The sequence below is a fragment of the Cherax quadricarinatus genome, chromosome 15 (assembly GCF_038502225.1).
Source record: "Cherax quadricarinatus isolate ZL_2023a chromosome 15, ASM3850222v1, whole genome shotgun sequence".
NCBI lineage: Eukaryota > Metazoa > Arthropoda > Malacostraca > Decapoda > Parastacidae > Cherax > Cherax quadricarinatus.
In genome coordinates, this window is record NC_091306.1 from 17,356,945 (window position 1) to 17,373,716 (window position 16,772).

At 37.2% G+C, this 16,772-nt stretch overlaps 1 protein-coding gene across 3 annotated transcripts in view; it reads left to right on the top strand.

The window, feature by feature from the left end:
* The window catches only part of LOC128692035 (kelch-like protein 5), a 155,250-nt gene that overhangs the window by 41,567 nt on the left and 96,911 nt on the right, over positions 1-16,772 (top strand). The window contains exon 2 of one of the 3 annotated variants that reach the window (XM_070085174.1): positions 4,573-5,384. The exons of the other annotated variants lie outside the window; for them this stretch is intronic. Within the exon in view, the coding sequence (XP_069941275.1) occupies positions 5,158-5,384 (227 nt within the window). The 5' untranslated portion in view covers positions 4,573-5,157. The remainder of the gene's footprint in view (positions 1-4,572; positions 5,385-16,772) is intronic. 3 annotated transcript variants of the gene reach the window in all.

Genomic DNA, 16,772 nt, shown 5'->3' on the forward strand with positions numbered 1-16,772 from the left:
TGCTCTGTTCTCTATTCTGTCAAGAAGTCATTGGTGAGATGGGAGGCAGTGATCCAAGAGAGTGGAGCCTACTCAAAGCGTGAGCACACTTCTGCCTTGTACAACATCTTGCAGCCTTTGCTGTTGAGCTGATGTGAGATACACGTACATCTAAGTCCTGTAAACTTCCTGTCATCTTGTTTGCAAGATTTACTACATGGTTCTTCATAGTCAATCTAGAATCAAATTTCACCCCAGTGATATCAGCCTCATCCTTGTGTTCCAACACTTTCCCATTCATTCTTACCACTGCTCCAGCATTACGATTATGGTGCCTAGAGACTTACATCATTTATGTCATCCTTGTGACTGTTCTAGGAGTCCCAGTGTCTTCTAGTAATATTGGTAACTGCTCAAGGCATACAGTACTGTCAACTGGGAATAATTGGACCTCTAGAAATTTTGGTGATGTGGGAATTGTAGCACCTTTGGAGTCATACAACTATTGTTAGAGTTGCAGAGATTGTTGTGAAGGTCATGGCAAATTGTTGGAGTTGCAGTGATTGCTATGAGAGCCCCAGAAATTTTCTAGAATTTCATCTTACGCATCTGAATTATGTCTGGTAATGGTTTCAGGGATCATCACCTGTGTGCCCCAGTCTCAGGCCATACCTCTGAAAATGGGAAGAAAAATATTTCATGAATATGAACTACCGTTGAAGATTGAGACACTTATGCAACATGTACTACTGTATTAAGAAACAAAATTTTTTAAAGTGTATGTTGAGTGTAGTAGAAGTTTGTAAGATTTTCCTCTTATCTTACATTTTCATTAAGCATAAAACAAAAGATCAGCATTCCTACCAGAATGCAATACTGTTAACAATCTTCCATTGTCTACCCTGTGTTGGCTAATTGTTGGACAGATGCATTGCCTAATTGTGATTAATCTGTGATCTGTTTTGGGAGTTCTGCTCCCACAGCCCATCCCAGGGCTACAGGAACAGATTACTTTGCTGTTGCTGTTGGCAGCCCATTTGCCCCTCGTAAGCATTACAGCCTAGTTGATCTGGCACACCACAGAAGTATAGGAATTTTTCTTGTGATAAATAATGAATTTTTTTGAGTTACTGTAATTATTAAAAGTTTAATTTCAGGCATGATAATTTTGCATGTCTGATATCAATTAGTGTGTGAATATATAGTATATATGAATTTAAACAAATTTGCAACAGAACCTTGGTGGAGTGACTGACTTAAAGAGGCATGATAATTTTGCAAGTTAGATTTCAATTATTGCATGAATATAAATGATTTGAAAGAAATATAATTACAATTTTCTGAGGAGTGACTCAAAGAAAACACTCAATTTATAATCATCATTATTATTGCACTCATGCAAAGTGCTAAATTTATAGAGGTCATTCAATGCCTGAGGAATGAGAGGCAGTCAGATCTGATTTGAGAAAAGGGAGGATATATCTTTAATGAGCTCTTGAGAGTTTTCCTACTCCCAGAGCCTGGCCTTGGATCAGGCTCATTTGGTGCTAGATCAACTAGGCTGTTGCTGCTGGTGGCCCATTTGCCAACATATCCATCACATCCTGGTTGATCTGGCATCTGGTGAAGATACTTGTCCAGTTTCCTCTTGAAGACTTCTTCACTTGTCCCTGCAATGTTTCTGATATCTATTGGTAAGATGCTGAATAATCAGAGGCCACAGATGCAGTGCTCTCGTACTGTGTTCTCTCATATCTCTCATTCCAGTACGTTGTTGTGGCAGTGTGCATGTTTGGGACAAGGCCAAGTACTTTCCAGGTATATGTTATCATGTATCTCTCTCCTCCACTCGAGTGAGTACAAACTTAAGACTTTAAGGCATTCCCAGTAATTTAAAGACTTTATTGGCTGTATGTGGGCTGTAAATGATTTCTGTATCTGTTACAGCTCCACTTTCTTTCCTGTCCTGAATGGAGTCATCAGCACTGAGCACAAGTGATTTGAAAAGTGTCACTATTGGTAATGTTTCTTTTGTTTTAAAAGTTCTCATTATACACCCTGTCATCTTCCTGACTATTGTGACATTTGCCTTATTATTGAAAGAAAGGTAAGCGAACATAATTACTCCTAGATCTTTCACGTGTTCCTTTCATTCTCTTTGATGGTTCTCGTGGGTTTTGTATACAGTGTCTCTTGAGTTTTTCATTCTTTCCATTTCTAAGCAGCTGGAACTTATCACCGTTGAACATGTTCTCAACTCCCACTGAAAATCCTGCTTATATCTTCCTGTAGTTTTTCAGTGTCTTCTACCAAGGTGACTTTTATGCTTCTTTTAGTGTCATCTTTAAATGAGGATACAAAATTGTGATAGGTTTTTTTTTATCTGTGTTTGCTTTCAGGATAAGAAACTGCAGAGGTGCTAGGACAGTGCCGTGGGGAACTGATATTTATACCTGGCTAATGGTGGAGTTTGGTCTGTTTACTACTACTCTTTGTGTTTTATGTGTTAAAAACTTGAAAATCCATCTTCCTACCTTCTCCGTTATGCCTATGACCCTCATTTTGTGTGCAATCACCCCATGTTTGCATTTGAAAAATTTGTGTATATCACACCTGCATTTTGGTTTTCTTCCAGTGCCTCCATAATTGTCATAGTGGTTTAGCAGTTGTGACAAGCATGATCTTCCAGTTCTAAAAGCATGCTAGTTTGGGTTGTGCAGATTGTACTGTTTCATAAAGGTTGTAATTTGGTGTCTGTTCACTCTTTCAAAGACTTTTATGATGTGGGATGTTAGGGCTGATGATCTGTAATTTTTGGCTAGCACTCTGCTGCCTCCTTTATGCAATGGAGCTGTCTACACTCTTTAGAGACTCTGGTATCTCAAATAGATATAGACTCTTTCACCAAAGAATACAGTATCTCATCTAGATATAGGCTCTTTCTTCAAAGAACAATGAAAGCTCGTGCTTGTGATATTTGTGTTTTTTTTTTTATATAAATAAGGAATTGCATAAATCTGGTCCAGGTGCTAAAATTAAACTTGTTTAACCTACATATATTGAATACTGTAATTTGATAAGAGTATTATATATGTAGGACATGAAGAAATAGTAAATAATGCAAGGGAAACTGGATGCAAATGTGGAGAACATTGCAATGCAAATTATGTTGAGAAAAGTTATCTGAGATGAAAAGGAAGACTTTTAAGTGTTTTGAAAAGATACCTTAAAATTTATATGGAAGACATGAAAAGTGTATAGTGGATAATAAAATGAAAACCTGAGTAATGAAGGAAATAAAGTTGTACAGTAATAATAATATGTTAACTGTACAATACAGGGTTAAAGTTGAATATATGTGTGCAGTAGATTGCATGAAAAACTGTGGAGTATACATATTATGTACTTAAAAAAATACATATCATTGTGTAGTGTGTATAGTGAAAAGGAATGTGGGGTATGTACAGTATATTGATGCTACAGGTGAATGCATATTATATAATGATGGTAAATCTTGAATACAGTGCACAGCATGTGGTGATAATAATGAAAAACCTGCTGTACAAAATTAACATATAAATTAACTGATATTGGTCACTAAAATTCTTGAGCCATGACAACATCAGTGGTATCAGCAGGTAATTCTCAGGTTACATCTCTTTGTTCATCTTAATTACAGTAATGGCAATAGTAACTTGATGTCTTTTTTGTGGCTAACCAAGCTGCCCACAGATGGAGCTGTGAATGGAGAAGCATTTAACAGCTGAGAAAATCTTCAGGGGTCAACATACAACAACTGTAGTATGGTCTTATGAACTGAATGAGTTGATATGGAAATGTGTAATGTAACTATCATAAGAGGACTTGTGTATTGTGAGACATGGTGCAGGTCTCAGTCATATGATGATCCACGAAGTAAAGTTTTTGGTCACTTTACTGAGTCCTTTTGCTGGCATACCGGTTCACCTCTTATGACATCATGGTACAATTTCCACTCCTTATAAAAACAGTGGCTCATAACAGAATATAGTGTCCAAGGATTAGAGAAAATATTGTACTGTTAGTATATACAGTGTTGAAGCTGCAAATGAGAATAGGATCTATCAAGTATGATAATTTTACTTTGCTAGAATGGTTTTGTCAATAATCATTAATTCGTGTGATGTTGGATATTTGGTTCATGAGCAATATATGCCAAAATAAAAGTATACTGTAATAGGATATGTTGTCATGTGTTGGTTAATACTGTGTTGGGCTGCCTCAGCTTGGTGGCTGCTTAACAGAATTCTGTTACTCATGTTCACAGCTAACCCACAAATTAGAGATAAATCTTTAGACAACATTTCGGCTCATTCTTAGCCATTATCAGTCACACCACAATAAGGGTTCAGAATGGATTGGAATATTGTCCAAGGTCTTATTTCCAGTTTGTGGCTCAGTTGTGAACTGTTATTACTATTGTAACTCTTATTCTTCTTAACCACTGTTTTCTGCTGTTACAACATCTGGTTTCTACATAATAGCCTAACTAATTTTGTAAATTATGCTTCTTTAAAGCTATGTAAAATACAGATATTATGCTTGAAATTACAGATATGTAAATGAACTCGGCCCTAATACTGCATTGCCATGGCCTTGTGGAAGACTGACAAGACAGGTTGGTGTTTTATCATCCTGCAATACCTGATAATAAAGAGTTAGTTGGGCAGTTACCCAAACCTTCTGCATCAATGCTCAGGATCACTATATAATGCTCACAGTTCTCCAGCAATGACCTAATGGTTGCCTCTAATATTGTCTGTGATTACTGGCAAGTGGCTAGATAATGTTGTCTTGCCATGATGTGGGGGCTGTGATTTGATTCTTGCCATACTGTAACCTATGTTGCCCACTCACTTGTTTCTTAGGACCCTTTTAAGACCCTTATGGCCTGTAGGATTAAAAGTATTGTATATATCCACAATGTGGTCAACTGTTACCAATGAACATGAACAAATAATGACAGTGCTCGGGCTATAGTAAATAGTGTCGAAGGCTTTCTCTGTTGACATAGAGTGGTTGGGTGAAGGTGTTGCAGTGATCCTGGGGTGTGGTAGTGCCCCCGGGGTGTGGCAGAGGTATAGGGCAGTGGCGCTGAAGTGGTGGTGTGACACCAAATCACCTGTGGAAGAAAGCGCAATGCCACGGGGGGCTCAGTCTCCCAGGAGGACGCAAAGTGTTTATGTGGGAGGTAGTGGGTGTCGCCTCACCTCACCTGATTTGCTGTTGTTGACATCAGAAGCCTCTGCCCCTCCCACACCACGGGAGCGACACACCCATTCTATTGTTGTGCCACGTCCTCTTAGCTTAGCCGGCGATGCTCATGCTGCTGCCTACCTCTACTCCTGCCATGCCCCTTATGCCAGGTACTTAACTTTTGCGGAGTGCATCTGCTATTATTTTTGTTCGCTTAAGTGTTGGCATTCATCATAGCATTTTATGTACGTTTTTATTTGCTTATCTGTGGTTCATCATTAATGTGTTCATATAAAATGATTATGTACATTATAGCAAAGCACTCACTTCTGTCATATCTAAATGTACAGTATTATTGCTCTGAAGCATTTAAGTGATTATCCACTGTATCAGTAGTTCTTTAGTAAGTTAAACATTTTTCTTGTGCTTTATAAGATATTAGCATTTGTTGCATCAAGATAGACATGCATTAATTTTCCTAAATAGCAGTAGTTTATCAAGTTACCATTCATCTGTTGCAATAGAAACATTTAGTGCATCTTTAGCAGTTCAGAAGCTCTTTGTTATGCTAGTTTGTAAAATATCAATGCATCCTCTTCATAACAAATATCAGTGGTCTGTTTTAAATAGTAAGCAGTATTGTTGTAGCTGCTGTAAAAAAAGTGTTAGTATCATTTTTTCCGTTGTAGAACTGTAGCAATAAAATTAACCAATATTTCAGCTGTAAGTATTAAATTATCATTTGTTTCTGCTGTGGTGGTAATAATTAATTTCATGTCACATGTATAATAGTAATGAGCATCTCAGCTGTGATGGTACAGTAGTAGCAATATAAACAACAGTTGGTATTATCATTGTTTCACATCACAGTGGTTATTGTTTTATACCACAGCAGTCATTGTTTTTGCTGGGAGCAAGGGGCTAGTAACCCCTTCTCGTGTGTAAATTACTAAGTGTAAGAAGATAAACTTTATAGTTTTCTTCATTTTTGAGTCATCCTGCCTCAGTGGAAGAGGGCTGGTATGTTAAAAAAAAATCATTGTTTTACATCAAAGCAGTCATTGTTTATTGTCATTACAGCAGTCATTATTTTAATGTCCTGGTAAAATATGTTAAGCATATAAGATGCTTTATTTCTTTGTTTTTACCATTATTGCTTTGAAGTGGTGCATATAGAAGAGAGTTTAAGGAGTTGCAACTTTTCCTGTTAAAGTTAGAATCAAGGAACTCCCTTGTTAATTTATCCAATCAATTTCCCGTAAGTTCATCAAAATATATTTTCTTCCATAGTATTCAATAAAGTTTTGTCTCTATACTCCCTTAAATAAAAATCTGGATCCACCATTTTTATCATTTTTTTTTATACAGTTATAGTGACATAAATTTGGTTAAGCTTGGGTAAAATTTTCTTCTATAATATTTACTGAAGTTTGGTCCTTATACATCCCCTTTAATAAAAATCTCAATCCACCATTTTAACCTTATTTTATTTATCCAGTTGTACTGACAAATTTGGTCAAGTTGGTAAAATGGCAAGTTGCTTACAGTAAAGTTATAGAAAAATAAATTCCAGAAGTGTTACTAAATTAAAAAATCAATAAAGCTACTTTACGATGTGAATAGTTTAAACACCTTTTTTTTTATGGTCTCTGAAATCATTTTGATAAAATGGAAGTTTTGACTGTGCATTATTCATTTCTTATTATTTTTTATTAACAGTGTACTATATATATATTCACTTTTAAAAAATTAGCTCACATCAGGGAATACAGTAAGTATCTTTTTAATGTATTAAAATAAATCCATACAGAAGATGCTTGATTAAACACTAAATTAATTTTGACTAGTGATAGGAGCTTTGTATTACTTGCAAAAGGCACTTTTTTTTTTTTTTTTTTTTTTTGTGTGTGTGTGTGTGTGTGTGTGTGTGTGTGTGTGTGTGTGTGTGTGTGTGTGTGTGTGTGTGTGCGTGCGTGCGTGCGTGCGTGCGTGCGTGCGTGTGCATGCACGTGTGTGCACATGCGTGCATGTGTGTGCGTGTGTGCACGTGCGTGTGTGCGTGCGTGCGTGCGTGCGTGCATGTGTGCGTGCATGTACACATGTACAAGAGAGAGAGATTACCTATTTGGTTGTTACAGCAACAGAGCTAAGCTCAAGGTGTCCTTTCTTAGCATTTTGTTTGCTATAATTACTTCGTTTCCCATGAATGTAGAACACATTGCAGTTTCTTTGATTTCATCAGTTTACCATTCTGTTTTCAAGGATACATTGTTTGTCTCTTCTTGCACTGCTTTTTTTTCTGGATTTACAAATTTGATGGTGCTAAATAATCTTCCTTATGTATTTTGTTGTCTTTTTCTCTCGGAGGGATGGGTTCCCTGCTCTTTAATGATAAAATTGTCACCTGGAAAAGGAATCAGCCCCTATGGAGACTGATTGAAAAAGAAATTTTGTTTATTTCAACCTTGATCTGAGGTTCTCTTCAGCAAAATTATGCTCAAGAGGACCTCAGACCAAGGTCAAAATATATAGAACAAACTTTTTTCTGTTGCTGTCTCCATCAGTGTGTTCTCAAAAGTATGCAGCGTCTCCTCACTTAGTGACATACTCGTTTACCAACACCTCGGACTTACAATGGGCTTTCTGATCAGTATTCATACCTAAATAATGTATATTAGAGCTCGTTTCCTCTATTCTGTTTATTTCAATATACAGTACACTACTGTATAAACATTTAAAAATATGTATACCAGAAATGTTATAAATGGTGCAAAGGTGACATTAAAACAACATCGAAGATGGTTGACACAAACTCACTACCATTATAGTATGCTCCTTTCTTAGCGACAAATTCATTTAATGAGAGAGTCTCAGGAAAGGAACTTCGTCATTAAGTGATGAGAGGCTGTACACAGTTTGTTTAAAAGCTGTTTAAAATTTTCCATTTTTTAAGAATTCTTGGTCTGTGGTCACCCAGCATAATTAAGGGGTCCTTGTTGTTGCATGCCTTTCACCTTGTTCTATTTTATCTTTGTATATTTTTAGTATGTATTCATGTGTAATTGGTTATTTGTAGTGTGTATATAGATCTAATTGCTCATATGTAATTGTGTATTTGTAATTATAGAAATAAAGCTTTGTTCTTATCTTGTTTTCTTTAAATATTGTACTGTAATTAGATAATAATTTTTTAACATTTTCACACATTAATAATTTTATTTCCAAAGAAAATACAATTTTTTTTTACACAAATTGCTTTCACCTGGTGCATGCATTTGTTGTACAATACTGTATTGCCTATCTGTAGCATACCTTGTGTCCCAACACATTAAATTTTTATTATTACTTTATTTTTTTAATTTTACCATAATATAATTAATGTGCATATGTATATGTTTGCATGTGTCATTAAACTGTACCTGCATGTATGTGTGTGTATGCATGTGCATGTTAATGTGCACATGCGTTGTATTTGAATGATTAGAGGATATGGATATATAGTAGACCGTTATATTACATGGTTTTATTTGGCATGTTTTGGTTATTGCAATATTGAAAAATTGCAGCACAATTTTATACAACACTTCATAAAATTAACTTAACACAGTTCGGTTTGCGGGAGGGGAAAAAATTTGGAGCGTCACCCATGGGATACTTCCCCAACTCAGGCCTCTGCCTGGATGTGGGTTAGACCATTAAGTCAACAGGGGAGACCTACTGCCATCCCCTGTCACCCCTGCCACCCCCCACCACCCTGCCTTTGGTTCATGTGTGTAGAACCATTCACTGCTAGGAGCTAGCTGTTTTTATTTTTGTTTCAGGATTGAGTTTAGATCTTTTAATTGCCATATCCTGTATCTGCCAAACAATCATGGCACCCATTAGGCATACAAGCATCAGTTTGTACAATTAAAAAGAATGAGATGAGTATACGAGCTTGTGTAATGAATAACCCAGGATGTCATCTCATGAAAAGAATGGCATGTAGATCATAACAAGTAAATAAAATGGAAAACTTGTTGCTTGAGTGGATCAAACAAAAAACTGACTTGACTGACTGACTTGATTGATTTACTGACTAACTGACTGACTTGGCTGTTTTACTGACTGACTTACTGACCTGATTGACTTACTGACTTGGCTGATTTACTGACTTGGCTGATTTACTGACTTGACTTAATTACTGACTTGACTGATTTATTGACTGACTTGACTGATTTACTGACTGACTTAAAGTTAGAGTTTTTCACTGAGGAGGACCCTAACAAATATAGAAGCAGTACTCTGAAACGGTGTCTAGAGCAGCTGATACCTTATCGTCAGCTGTATAATGTACTGCTGGACAAAATAGCCCAGAAAACCATTACAGAATTTATGCATGCTTGAGTACAACCATTGACTTCAGTACCAGAAACTTTATGAACCACCTCAGCCCAGTAGGGCCACAACATAACTCTCCTCTCTCTTCACAATCATCCACAAACACCAGCACCCACAATTTAAGATAAGAAATACTATTATTTCTGTTGCATTTGTAGTCTTAAGCAGTTAAAAACATAATATATCACAACAATGAACTACAATTACATATTCACTTTCATTGTGTAAGATCTGTTGGTCTAAAAAAAAGTTGTTTGGCTTTTTGGGGGCTTCCAGGAATGTAACCCTATTTTTCCCACAGGTTCTTCAGCCGTGTAATATAACGATCTACTGGATGCGTCTGGAATTAATGTTTTAACAGTGCTGGTCCTCCAACCACAGTATTTTATATTATTATATCTTGAAGGACATAAAGTAGGTTATAAATTGTTCAAGAGTAATTTATCCAATCCTTATGTAAAGTAGCTAATCAGTGAAACTGTAGGTATATAGTAAAATTCATATGTAAATGGGTACAAATGTAGTGCTTTATGGCCAGAATTGGTCAAACAATGCAAATTGCCCTAAAATAACTGTTTTTTTCCATTTTTATGTTATACATGATATAATTTCTTTTTTAATTTTGCAGTTTAACCTAAGTTTGCTGAAATTATATTACCATAACATGGTAGTCTAAGCCAGCCTAACCTATCTCATAACAGACTGCTTACTATTATTTAAACCCATAAATGGTCTGCTTATCTCTTTCCGTCTCTCTGCTTGTCTCTCAGTCTGTCTCAGAGAGAGCCACTGAACCAACAGGTATTCTTATGCATTATATCTACAAGCACAGTATAGCACTTTGGATGTTTTAGGTTATCCTAGGTAATTTACACTATGTATAATTGTATTTGTGTGTACCTGTGAGACAGATAAAAAGAGATAGACAGACAGAGACAGTTAGACAGAGACAGGTAGACAGAGACAGATAGAGACAGACAGACAGATAGACAGACCCTAAACTTTGGGTTAACTTCACTTTCCTCTTAAAAGGGGAGTGTTAATATGACATTAGACCAGTGAATCCTTGGTATTTGCCGCACTGTTTGCTCTAACTGGCGCTCAATACAGCTGGCACTACCACAAGGTACTAAGTGGTCCCAGATTTTTTAATATGGTGCACACCGAGTGTTAAGACCCATTCTATGCTGACCAGGCATCTCAGGCCAATCGTGCCAAATTTGGAGGCAGGAAAAATAAAATGTATACAGTACTATACACATTTGGGGTGCTAGCAGTAAGAACGTATATATATGTTTGGACCGTTTACGGGTTAACATCAGTGATGTTTAGACAGATTTTATTTGGCAAGATGATACTACTTTAAAGGCCAAAAAGAAAGTAAGCAAGCTCTGTCTAAGGACAACAAATATGGTATTTATAAATGATTAAATGTGTAATTATAATAATAATGATAATATCTATCTTTATTTACTACAAGTACACATACAAGGTATACAGTCCTAGCTGACATCAGTGAGATACTACTACATGTATATAGAAAGCCGCTTGTTATGCAGAGCATTTCGGGCAAATTAGGTCAGTTTTGTCCCAGGATGTGACCCACACCGGTTGACTAAGACCCAGGTACCCATTTGACTGATGGGTGAACATAGACAATCGGTATAAGGAAATACGTCCAGTGTTTCCACCCCTTCGTTGGGAATCAAACCCGGACCCTCACCGTGTGAAGTGAGAGCTTTTGCCACCAGGCCACAGGGCACCATATAGGTTGACATGGCCTAAATTCTTACACAATAATAAACTTTCTACAACATAGTTGGTAATTACCAGTGGTAGCATGCCACTGGTGAAAGCAGTTTGTCTTTTTATTATTCTCTCTGAAACTGCAAATTTATGAATATGAAGTGATCACTACATATTCTATACATGAGGGCCCCACTTATGTGGCGGGTTAGGTTCCCGAGCCCCGCCGATAAGCAAAAATCGCTGAAAGGTGAACCATAGTAGTTTTTTCATTATTGCAAGTTTCTTTTTCTGTCTCGTAAACACGCTAGATAACAGGGATATCTTGCTACTCCTACTTACACGTTGGTCACACTTCACAGACATGCACATGCATGTATATATACATACATTTAGGTTTTTCTCCTTTTTCTAAATAGCTCTTGTTCTTCTTTATTTCTTCTACTGTCCATGGGGAAGTGGAAAAGAATCTTTCTTCCATAAGCCATGCGTGTCATATGAGGCGACTAAAATGCCGGGAGCAATGGGCTAGTAACCCCTTCTCCTGTAGACATTTACTAAAAAAGAGAAGAAGAAAAACTTTATAAAACTGGGATGCTTGAATGTGCGTGGATGTAGTGCGGATGACAAGAAACAGATGATTGCTGATGTTATGAATGAAAAGAAGTTGGATGTTCTGGACCTAAGCGAAACAAAGCTGAAGGGGTAGGGGAGTTTCGGTTGGGGGAAATAAATTGAATTAAATCTGGAGTATCTGAGAGAGTTAGAGCAAAGGAAGGGGTAGCAGTAATGTTGAAGGATCAGTTATGGAAGGAGAAAAGAGAATATGAATGTGTAAATTCAAGAATTATGTGGATTAAAGTAAAGGTTGGATGCGAAAAGTGGGTCATAATAAGCGTGTATGCACCTGGAGAAGAGAGAAATGTAGAGGAGAGAGAGAGATTTTGGGAGATGTTAAGTGAATGTATAGGAGCCTTTGAACCAAGTGAGAGAGTAATTGTGGTAGGGGACCTGAATGCTAAAGTAGGAGAAACTTTTAGAGAGGGTGTGGTAGGTAAGTTTGGGGTGCCAGGTGTAAATGATAATGGGAGCCCTTTGATTGAACTTTGTATAGAAAGGGGTTTAGTTATAGGTAATACATATTTTAAGAAAAAGAGGATAAATAAGTATACAAGATATGAAGTAGGGCGAAATGACAGTAGTTTGTTGGATTATGTATTGGTAGATAAAAGACTGTTGAGTAGACTTCAGGATGTACATGTTTATAGAGGGGCCACAGATATATCAGATCACTTTCTAGTTGTAGCTACACTGAGAGTAAAAGGTAGATGGGATACAAGGAGAAAAGAAGCATCAGGGAAGAGAGAGGTGAAGGTTTATAAACTAAAAGAGGAGGCAGTTAGGGTAAGATATAAACAACTATTGGAGGATAGATGGGCTAATGAGAGCATAGGCAATGGGGTCAAAGAGGTATGGGGTAGGTTTAAAAATGTAATGTTAGAGTGTTCAGCAGAAGTTTGTGGTTACAGGAAAGTGGGTGCGGGAGGGAAGAGGAGCGATTGGTGGAATGATGATGTAAAGAGAGTTGTAAGGGAGAAAAAGTTAGCATATGAGAAGTTTTTACAAAGTAGAAGTGATGCAAGGAGGGAAGAGTATATGGAGAAAAAGAGAGAGGTTAAGAGAGTGGTGAAGCAATGTAAAAAGAGAGCAAATGAGGGAGTGGGTGAGATGTTATCAACAAATTTTGTTGAAAATAAGAAAAAGTTTTGGAGTGAGATTAACAAGTTAAGGAAGCCTAGAGAACAAATGGATTTGTCAGTTAAAAATAGGAGAGGAGAGTTATTAAATGGAGAGTTAGAGGTATTGGGAAGATGGAGGGAATATTTTGAGGAATTGTTAAATGTTGATGAAGATAGGGAAGCTGTGATTTCGTGTATAGGGCAAGGAGGAATAACATCTTGTAGGAGTGAGGAAGAGCCAGTTGTGAGTGTGGGGGAAGTTCGTGAGGCAGTAGGTAAAATGAAAGGGGGTAAGGCAGCCGGGATTGATGGGATAAAGATAGAAATCTTAAAAGCAGGTGGGGATATAGTTTTGGAGTGGTTGGTGCAATTATTTAATAAATGTATGGAAGAGGGTAAGGTACCTAGGGATTGGCAGAGAGCATGCATAGTTCCTTTGGAGTGGTTGGTGCAATTATTTAATAAATGTATGGAAGAGGGTAAGGTACCTAGGGATTGGCAGAGAGCATGCATAGTTCCTTTGTATAAAGGCAAAGGGGACAAAAGAGAGTGCAAAAATTATAGGGGGATAAGTCTGTTGAGCATACCTGGTAAAGTGTATGGTAGAGTTATTATTGAAAGAATTAAGAGTAAGACGGAGAATAGGATAGCAGATGAACAAGGAGGCTTTAGGAAAGGTAGGGGGTGTGTGGACCAGGTGTTTACAGTGAAACATATAAGTGAACAGTATTTAGATAAGGCTAAAGAGGTCTTTGTGGCATTTATGGATTTGGAAAAGGCATATGACAGGGTGGATAGGGGGGCAGTGTGGCAGATGTTGCAGGTGTATGGTATAAGAGGTAGGTTACTGAAAGCAGTGAAGAGTTTTTACGAGGATAGTGAGGCTCAAGTTAGAGTATGTAGGAAAGAGGGAAATTATTTCCCAGTAAAAGTAGGCCTTAGACAAAAATGTGTGATGTCACCGTGATTGTTTAATATATTTATAGATGGGGTTGTAAGAGAAGTAAATGCGAGGGTCTTGGCAAGAGGCGTGGAGTTAAAAGATAAAGAATCACACATAAAGTGGGAGTTGTCACAGTTGCTCTTTGCTGATGACACTGTGCTCTTGGGAGATTCTGAAGAGAAGTTGCAGAGATTGGTGGATGAATTTGGTAGGGTATGCAAAAGAAGAAAATTAAAAATGAATACAGGAAAGAGTACGGTTATGAGGATAATAAAAAGATTAGGTGATGAAAGATTGGATATCAGATTGGAAGGAGAGAGTATGGAGGAGGTGAATGTATTCATATATTTGGGAGTGGACGTGTCAGCGGATGGGTCTATGAAAGATGAGGTGAATCATAGAATTGATGAGGGGAAAAGGGTGAGTTGTGCACTTAGGAGTCTGTGGAGACAAAGAACTTTGTCCTTGGAGGCAAAGAGGGATATGTATGAGAGTATAGTTTTACCAACGCTCTTATATGGGTGTGAAGCATGGGTGATGAATGTTGCAGCGAGGAGAAGGCTGGAGGCAGTGGAGATGTCATGTCTGAGGGCACTGTGTGGTGTGAATATAATGCAGAGAATTCGTAGTTTGGAAGTTAGGAGGAGGTGCGGGATTACCAAAACTGTTGTCCAGAGGGCTGAGGAAGGGTTGTTGAGGTGGTTCGGACATGTAGAGAAAATGGAACGAAACAGAATAACTTCAAGAGTGTATCAGTCTGTAGTGGAAGGAAGGCGGGTTAGGGGTCGGCCTAGGAAAGGTTGGAGGGAGGGGGTAAAGGAGGTTTTGTGTGCGAGGGACTTGGACTTCCAGCAGGCATGCGTGAGCGTGTTTGATAGGAGTGAATGGAGACAAATGGTTTTTAATACTTGACGTGCTGTTGGAGTGTGAGCAAAGTAACATTTATGAAGGGGTTCAGGGAAACCGGCAGGCCGGACTTGAGTCCTGGAGATGGGAAGTACAGTGCCTGCACTCTGAAGGAGGGGTGTTATTGTTGCAGTTTAAAAACTGTAGTGTAAAGCACCCTTCTGGCAAGACAGTGATGGAGTGAATGATGGTGAAAGTTTTTCTTTTTCGGGCCACCTTGCCATGGTGGGAATTGGCCAGTGTGATAATAAAAAAAAAAAAAAAGCTTATAAATGCCTGATAACATTTTACACTATCATGCATTAAGTACTCAGTACATCTAAGCCTAAAATAAATATGAAAGTAAAATGAATATATAATACATACATTACTTACCTTAAAATATGGCAGCAGAAGCCCTTCCCTGTTGCAGCTATTGTGTGTGTCAGGCCGAAAGTGGCAGTAAAGTGGAAAGAACACTGAGCATAATGGACAGTTTCTCAAATGAAACTGCCAAAATAGTGGTACACTGAGAAGGTGGATGCCAAAAAGTGGGGCTCTCCTGTACAGGTTTTTACTGTTGATTTCTACTAGAATGTGCTGCTCGTGGAGGAAGGGAGGAGTGTGTGCGACATTCCTGAATGGCTCATCTAAGGATTTAGTACTATCCTCCTTTTTCTTGAATCAAATATGATTAATTCCCACCCCTCCTATTCTGCCAGTCCTGTCAGACCCTCATAGGTTTTGTGCTTGCCCATCAATATAATAATATAATTACTAGATTACCAGTATGCACATTGACAGTAAATATAGGCAGTGATTTAATGATGTAGCACCAGTGTAAGTTACTGTAAACTTCCCTAAATCATAGAGTGAAATGAGAGGATGTTTAAGTTAGTAAATCAGAGTTGTCTGTGATAAAGAGAATGTAATAATAATTATTGTGTATCTAATGTTTTGCATTTTTTAATTTTTGTGTTCTTAGTTTCTTAATAACTACAAATATTATTGTTTATAATTTGAGCTCATGTTTTGGAATTGAATGATATTCCTTACTGTTTTAGGGTAAGGTTGGCCACAGTAATAATTTTAGTAAGGATTTTCTAACATTTCTACAGTTTTCTTTCTGGATGATGTCTTAACAAGACTCCAGGCTATTTATGTCAAGATTAGCCTTGTCTGTGCAGTATCTTTTATCACTGTCTAGTTTTGAGATAATACATTCTCTAGTTACACTTTTTACAAACTAATTATATTTTTAAATAGGTCTTTCCATATGCAACATCATAGATAAAGAGGTTAGGATTAATTTTATTTTTGTCTTATACTTCCTTGATAGGAAAACTTGTCATGTAACTTCATCCTGAAAGGGTCTTGTGACTTAAATTTTGATTTCCCAAAACACTTATTTCTGTATTACTGGTGAAATACTAAGAAAATGCTAGGTAAACCAAGGAAAAATCACAAACAAATTCATAGTTTTGCAAATTTTATTGCATTGACTTTTGATATACCTTTGAAGAGTTTCAAGAGTTTTCCTACTCCCACAGCCTGGCCCAGGGCCAGGCTTGTTTGTTACTTTATTTCTGGGTGGCATCATTGTTTATTACAGGCCAACTCCAGATCAGTCTGTTCTTATAGCTTAAAATAAAGTATTTCAATATATATATTGAAATCTTGTTATGTACATAAAATATCTTCATGTTCACTTAAATTACTAAATGCATTCTCATTATCTTATTTTCTCTTGTTCTTTATCTGCTTTTCTATTCTTTGTCATTTTCATTCTAGTCTTGTCCATGCTCTCCCCAGTCTCTCGCTTCCCTATAAATGTCTCCATTTTTCACTACAATTTTTACTTTTTT